Below are 7621 nucleotides of genomic sequence, written 5' to 3' on the forward strand. Positions count from 1 at the left end.
ACTGCGCGTCTCACTGAATCAGCAGCTATTGAATATTCATGATTCCAAAACTTAATTGGTGTTTTGCCGTGAGAGACTTTCCAAGATTTACAGTTTTCGGAAAAAATATCTGATCAGTGTTATGTTCAAGACTCAGTTGGCCACACTATTCGATCGTGGATGACAAATGTTTGTGTGCTAAGCAAAACTTAAAGACACTGCAGCTGATTTCACAAAAAGCAAGGATTAATCCTATCTCGAGTTAAGACGACACGAGTATCTCTTAACTTAGGATGGGTTCAATGCTTCCTAACGTCTTTGGATACGGAACTGAACTCGTCCTAAGTCCCAAAGATTAATCCTAAGTTAGGTTTGGTGAAATCGACGGCCGGCAGGACACTATTGGTAATGTCAAAGCTCTCACTATCTCAACATAGCCTATGCATAAAATAACAAACCTGTGAAAAATTGAACACAATTAATGCATATCGCTTAGTAGAAACATGAAGGAATAAATTCTAATTTATTTCCTCCATGGTAGAAACAGGTAAACAACACAAATTACAGTTACGTTTGCGTTGATGTGGCTGCAGTCGACGGCGGCAGCGGCGGCGGCGGCGACGACGATGACAAAAACAACAACAGAAACAACAACGAGCTGTTGAAAAGAAGGACAGCAACTTTTTAATGTTATCATATGGGCGGCCTCGATCATGAAAAAATGTACCTGGTTTGACAAAATATTTACAATTGGTTGGAAAACAAATACTAGCACAGTGATAAATGGATAATTTGATAGCATTTTAATAAAAAGATAAGGTCGGCCTATTTTGGATTGTGTTGGTTTATATTTTCATCAAAAGTCGTCCATGTTTGTCACCCAAGAGTAGTGAGAGATCATCGCACCTGACCTAGCCTTCAGTCAAGACGCACGCGGCACCCCCAGACGACACGCACAAAATGTTACGCACGAAAAAAGACAAGCGCGAGCTGCGTCTTTCTTCGTGCGTAACACTAGGGATCCGCCGCGGCCGCGGCGTGCGCCTTGACTGAAGGCTACACCTGACACAGCAGTGTGACGCTATCTTTACCAGATAGAATAGATTAATGGTTGTGTTTGCTCAAGGATGGAGCTTTGTGTGTTGTTATATAATAGGATGGGTATAACAGGAATATGCACCCACAGCCTATACAGAAAAACACTGCTGTACAAGAAAGGGCAATGCATTGTTTGACCAACTTTCTCCATGTTGGCAAATGTTGAAGAAAAACTTCCGTCATCCGAGGATGAAAAGTGGACGTTACAAAGTCACGTCATCAATTCAGTCCGTTACTTTTCGTTTCGTATTCAGGCAGTGCTGTAATCATATAGAATAAAGCCGATCAGCAGTTACTGCATGGATGAAGAACTATCGTAAAAGGGGGTAAGTTAATTGAATATCTGATATTGTTAACGGTTTACCACAATCATAACGGTGCCCATGGATAAGGACAGAGCAAACAGCTGATAGCCCAATATTGTGTACCCAATCCAACATAGGCCGAATTGAGAGTGTTTATAATGCCATGTTGTTGTTGTTGTTGTTGTTGTTGTTGTTGTTGTTGTTGTTGTTACGTGTATGTATAGCATACTTTTCTGATCACTGAGCATTAGGCATGAGTTCAAATCCATCCTGCTCCCATGGTTCATTTCAGCCTGAATGGTTTTCAAAGGAAAACTGATGACTACAGTATACACGCTCTGAGTCCGTTGCTGTCATCTGCAAGCACCTGGGCCCAATATCATAGAACTGCTTAAACACAAAAGGTAGCTAAGCATAAGGCTTACCAGAGTAGTTACCAGCTGAGTCACGTGTACAATTTGTGAGTGGTATCCAACTCAAAAGTTCTGCTAAGCAGACAACTTACTGTTTAAGCAATTCAGCTTATAAGATAAGCAGCTCTATGAAATTTGGCCCTGCTGATGAGACAGTCAATCAATTAATTATTGTATAAATGTGACATAACCTTGGCCCAGTCAGACCCCTAAGCACAAAAAGTAGCAACAAAGGTGTTATCATAATAAGAAACGGAATAAGGTATTGTAACCCCTGCCCTTGGCTGGTTTTCGGCATATATAATGTTTACTTCTTTAGCATCGATCTCTGCTTATAAAGTCGCTTATGTATGAAATTGGCATTGACAGTGGCTTTAATGTTGCTGACTGTGCAGAACAGTTGTTTTAAGAAGATTCAAAAACACATTTTCCACCGTCAAAAGGAGCTATTTTTTGTATGCATGTTGTTATTGGCTATAGTTATGCAATAACTTGTGTTTATATCCGCTACGGGTGTGTCCATGTTTGTTTACAAATACCAGATCCATGTTTGCCTACATAAAAGTTTATAATAGATATTAAATTTGCATCGGGGATAAGACTATTAGTTTTGTATTTACCCATATACACCGATGTGTGTAAGTATCCCGCGTCCCGTCATTACTCTGGGATCCCATGGTATGCAATCCTATAGACCAATGTCTTACCAACTAGACCACCGAGATTGCCGATAGTATAGGTAGTCTAGAGGCAGTTCGAATCCTATGTTTTTAGCAGCGGGTACCGCAACGATCTAATATAATATGTAAAATTTGCACCCGGATAAAGACTTAATAAAAAAAAATTGCCTTCTGTATCTCATGCAGAGCCCAACAAACAAAAATGTCAACTAGTTTCATCAAAGTACATGTACTGTTGGTCCTCGTCAGTAGGTTGATGTAGAGCAAACAACACAGGGACATGTTGTGTTGTATAGGGATTTAAATTTCGGCGCGAATTTGTATTTACACAAGCAAATTTCAATTGAGGCAAGTATAAAACCATTTGGGATTTGTTTCGGAGTTCAAACATTTGTTTTCCGACCAAGACAGATTCAGAAATATTTCTATGGAGGATCGGTTCATATTGTGTATTCGTTGCGTAATTAATATCGAGTTATCCTCAAATACAATACAATAATATAATTGTTTTCCTTCCTTTCTGCAGGAACAAAGTGCAGCTTGCTAAAGCTATCTGACTTTTGTATTCGCTTCGTACTATTTGTTAGTGATGGTAGTCATATTGACGACTGAACTTTTTTGTAAGCTTTAGTTTGTGATTCGAGCGAGAAGTAGGAGCATGGGGGTAGGTACCAGACGCCGCGCTGCCCGGAGGCGGCGAGTTCAACAACGGCGTCGCAATCACCAAGTGCACCGTCGACGTCGCAATCATCACCACCGTACTCACCACGTCACGACTACCGTGGGGCTGGCTGGGCTGTTCGGTGGTCAGCGACATCATGCAAATCATGTTAATCATGCAAATCATGGAAATCAATCTACAGTGGTAACCATCAGCACAACCACTTCATCGTCATCAACAGAAAGAACTACCCCCCGGCTACCAGCGTGGTGTGGGTGCGCAGTGGTAACCGTCGTCTTACTGTCAATTTCTATCGTAGGGTTTGCAGTTCCGGCAGTCCCTGTACCAGTCGGGATTACAACCATGTTTTTGTTTTTCATGATAATTGTTCTTCCTTTTGTGACGAACTTACGGAGTCGCCAGGCAGCTAGGAGAGCTGGTATGGCCAGCGACCTTGATCTTCAAGCGCAAGCACCATCTGCAGTCACAGGTGGAGTGGTCATAACTGAACTGTCATCAGTTGACGAAGCAAGTCCAGCAAATGGGTAAGTCACTTCTGCCATGTTTGAGTCCATCATTTGGTGAAAAAGTTATAACTTAATAATAACCTTGGGGCATTTCAACGAGTCGATGCTCAGCACTCAGCAGAGTGTGGTTTGAGTTCCCGTCGTGACACTTGTGTCCTTAAGCAAGACACCTAACCATGAGTGCATGCTTCGTCCTTCGGATGGGCCGTAAAACTGTTGGTCCCGTATGTTGTGTTGTGTAATTAACGTAAAAGAATTTAGTGCACTATCGAAAAGAGAAGGGTTCACCCCGATGTTACTGGTTTGATCGGTTGCACATTGCGCCTCAAACTCTTGATCCACATTATAAAAGGAGTAGGTATCATACATCAAACAATAGCCCCACATTGCAGGGAAATACTGAATGTTCACGCGCCTTGAGCGTCACTGAGTGACGGATAAGAAGCCACTATTATTACAACTGCAAAGTTGAAAATGCTGTGAATTTATTGAAAACAATTGGAGCGATTGAGAATGCAACGATTAGGCACAATACATTTTCTTCAAGTTGATTGGAATGAGAGTGTTTTTTCGCATTCGTTTTACTATTGATGAGTTTTTGTCTCCTTATTTTGCTGCAGTCCTGGTGGTGTACCGGTCTTTAACTACGACCCACCTCCATCATTCAATGAAGCTATGGCAGACCCGGTATCCCCTTCTGCTCCTTGGATGACAGGGGTTCCATCACAAACACCTCCTGCGTACACAGCTACTATTGGAGGAACACTACAAGACCCTGTCTATCCACCGCCGATGATGGCGCCCCTCAATGAAGAGGAACTACCACCACCGCCATCTTACGATGACGTTATAAGCGGAGCGAATACATACACACCACAATGAGGGTGCACCCCACTTAATAAACTCCCATGGCATACAGTGCAAAGTGCTAAATATTCAGAAATACACAGATTTTTACAGTAAAGGATTTGTTTTTTGACACTTGGATTATTTTTACAGTGAAACTTTTTTTTCGTGAGGGGGGAGCTCTAAAATCCCCTGTCTAATGTAGAATATTTTGAGGTCGCACCCATAAACCATATATGCATAGCAGCTGCTACTTAACATGTGTATTAATTGATCAAAGATTTTATACGGCGTCTGTTGATTGATCAAACCCTAACTAAAATATTGAATAGGTCTAAATATGATTGTATACCTTATACCTTTTGTATATTATTGTTTTTTATAATGGAAACCGAGTGCTTAAAACCTTTCATAGCTTTTGCTAATTATGCATATCAATGTTTAAACTGTTTTAACATTCAGAATGTTTATTAAACATTATGAAGACGTATAATAGTTTAATATAAACAGTATGTATATTTTGTTAATTTAATTGTGCATAATATGTCAAACGCAATGTATTTATACAATTTTATATTACTATAGAAGATTGTTGTTTTGTAGTGATAGATAATGGTTCATCAAGATCAAACCACAACATTACCTATCTAACAATAGTAACAACACCACTTGCAAACCACGTGCGTCTCCACCCCTCGACCATTTACAGAGGGGCAATGTTAGTCTGGTTCCCAGACCCCAAAATCTCCGACTAGGCTCTGTGACGTCAAGGAATCTTTGGTCAGGGGGACCAGACTAGGGCAATTGCAAACCTTTGGAAGCGCAGTTGCGCCGTTGATTGGTCAGGTGAATTAAGAGGCGTGGTTTCGATCCGTCGATCAACCAATCATTGGTTGTCGGACCGGTTTTACATTTTATTCTATAATGTGGGACTTTGGAACATTAGGTGGCAGAAGACTTACTAGGTAAGTTTCCAATACTGAGAAAGATGGGTAAGTCTGCTGCAACCTAGCGTCTCAAAGTCCCCGTTTGTCTAGGTCAAAATGTACTCTATTTAAATTTCGGAGTTGATGGTGTAGCGACGATGTAAGACTGGCCAAAGATAAATTTGAACTGTACATGTTTATTATTACTAACTGAACCAGCAGCATTTTGCTGTTTTCATAATTTTTTACACGATACCTTTTATATTTTATTTCCGGTTTATTTACATTAAATTACTTGATTGTCAAGTGATTGAACCGAAATTATAAACAATTAAAAGAAATAACGGATAAATTAAACAGATATCTGTTTCCGTAAAACCTCTTGTTTGACTACTACTTTTGTATTAAAAGTTATAGAACCTTTGCATCTTTTGCTTCATAAATTTTTTAAGGAGATACGAGGTCCGGAGATTCAGTCCCCCATAAATATCAGATTTATTCTGTTGAGTAATTAGAATAAATCAAAAGGAAAATTAACATGGGCTTGTGATGAGGAGGAGGAATTAAAAGAGGGCGCTGTCGGAAGTAGTTTGTACATATTCGCCATGGTGTGGGGGGATCTCTCCTGCCACAGCGATCCAGATGCAATCTTGCATGGAAAGGGACAAAGCTGTGGAGTGTGAGGATGTCACACGCCCTCTGTGGATTGTCCAAACTAAATACATGCAACTTCATATGACCCGATTTCGAGAGTCGCCAACGTATTAACACACACCTACAAATCATTATCAGTATCAGTTGCTTACACGAATCGATCTGAAATCGTTACCATACGAAAAAGTGATTGAATGAAAGCATTGGGTTCCGACCTTTGACCCGCTATGAGAGGCTTGAATTACTAATCCAGTTCTGAACTCAATGTTTCATAAGGCCGGCGCATTCAATATTGATTGTTTAAGGGAACCAGTGGAAGTAAATCATGGGCACATTAAATGTCACATTTTATGGCTTTTCGGCTTCGGCGAGGCAAGATTTATGCGGATCAAACAAGTCCTGTCCTGTATGTTATCTTGATGGGGGTGATGACTGGCAAGTACCTGTTCATTAGATGGTTGTGAGTAAGATAAAAGGAAAAAAAACCTAGCAATGTCAATACAGAAATGTAAAAAGAAAAGGCAATCAGAAGAAAAGATGGAGAGAGGAAATCCAGACACACATCCACGACAACTTGGACCAGATAAAATTGCATGAGGAGGGCTCCATCCAACCAAGGAGGTAGAATTCTACCTTTATGAACCACCAATGGACGAACATCAACCTAATTATGAATGGCAAAGTGCAATGAGAGACCACCTTTAAGTAGAGTAGCCCTACTCGTAATAAAATCTTTGCAACAAGTGTCCACTTCCTACATTACTGTACTCTAGATCAGCTTCTTGTTGTTTATAAGCAATTTTCCTTTGCTTAGCAAGTTTTCTGCTTACTTGTTTTTATTAAAGTGGGTCATGGTCAGGAAAGAAGATGGAGAGATGAAAATCAGACAAACACAAACGCGACAACTTGGACCAGAATCGAAAAAAAGAGTAGATGGAAATTGCATGAAGAGGGCTCCATCCATCCAAGGAGGTAGAATTCTACCTCCATGATCCACCAATGGACGAACATCAGTTTATGATGAATGGCAAAGTGCAAGGAGAGGCCACCTTTAAGTAGAGTAGGCCAACTCGTAATAAAATCTTTGCAACAAGTGTCCACTTCCTACATTACTGTGCTCTACATGTAGCTTCCTTGCCTCATTACTGTATTCAAGACACGTTATATCTCGCAACCTGTCTATTCCTCACCACCCTGCGGGGAAATCGAAGCGCGGCGACGGTATGAATTCACGCCCCTTGACGTAGCTAGACGGTATCGTCACCCGTGAAACCAAGTCTTGTGAAAATAATATGGGGTCGATTATCAACTCGTCATTGCCGGCTGCGTACTGGTGTAATTATTGGAAGGGGAGGGAGAAGGTTGTGGTGTAAGTTTAAATCACTCACTTAGATGATCATTAGATGACGATTTTAGGTTATAACTTTTATTACTAAGGAGGACAGATTCGTTACAGGTCACAAACAGTGGAGTATCTAAACATTTTAATTTTTAGAGGGGAGTTTTTCACGTAATAAGCATGCAAGCGAAAC

The 7621-nt window shown here is 40.6% G+C and overlaps 1 protein-coding gene across 3 annotated transcripts; it reads left to right on the plus strand.

The window, feature by feature from the left end:
* Positions 1 to 1079: 1079 nt before the first annotated feature.
* LOC139944082 (uncharacterized) lies at positions 1080 to 5792 on the plus strand. Of its 3 annotated transcripts, none has more exons than XM_071941037.1 (3): positions 1080 to 1403; positions 3002 to 3681; positions 4284 to 5792. In XM_071941037.1, exons 2-3 carry the CDS (start codon positions 3134 to 3136, stop codon positions 4543 to 4545), a joined length of 810 nt encoding a protein of 269 aa, XP_071797138.1. In that variant the 5' UTR covers positions 1080 to 1403; positions 3002 to 3133; the 3' UTR covers positions 4546 to 5792. The 3 variants fall into 3 exon arrangements, with proteins under 3 accessions (XP_071797138.1, XP_071797139.1, XP_071797140.1); XM_071941038.1 differs by having other exon boundaries at positions 3101 to 3681; XM_071941039.1 differs by having other exon boundaries at positions 3107 to 3681.
* Positions 5793 to 7621: the final 1829 nt, after the last annotated feature.

The sequence above is a fragment of the Asterias amurensis genome, chromosome 11, assembly GCF_032118995.1.
Source record: "Asterias amurensis chromosome 11, ASM3211899v1".
NCBI classification, from domain to species: Eukaryota; Metazoa; Echinodermata; class Asteroidea; order Forcipulatida; family Asteriidae; genus Asterias; species Asterias amurensis.

Coding starts and splice junctions, on each gene's coding strand:
- LOC139944082 (XM_071941037.1), top strand. CDS start 3,134: ATGGGGGTAGGTACCAGACGCCGCGCTGCCCGGAGGCGGCGAGTTCAA. Junction 3,682..4,283: donor GAAGCAAGTCCAGCAAATGG/GTAAGTCACTTC, acceptor ATTTTGCTGCAG/TCCTGGTGGTGTACCGGTCT.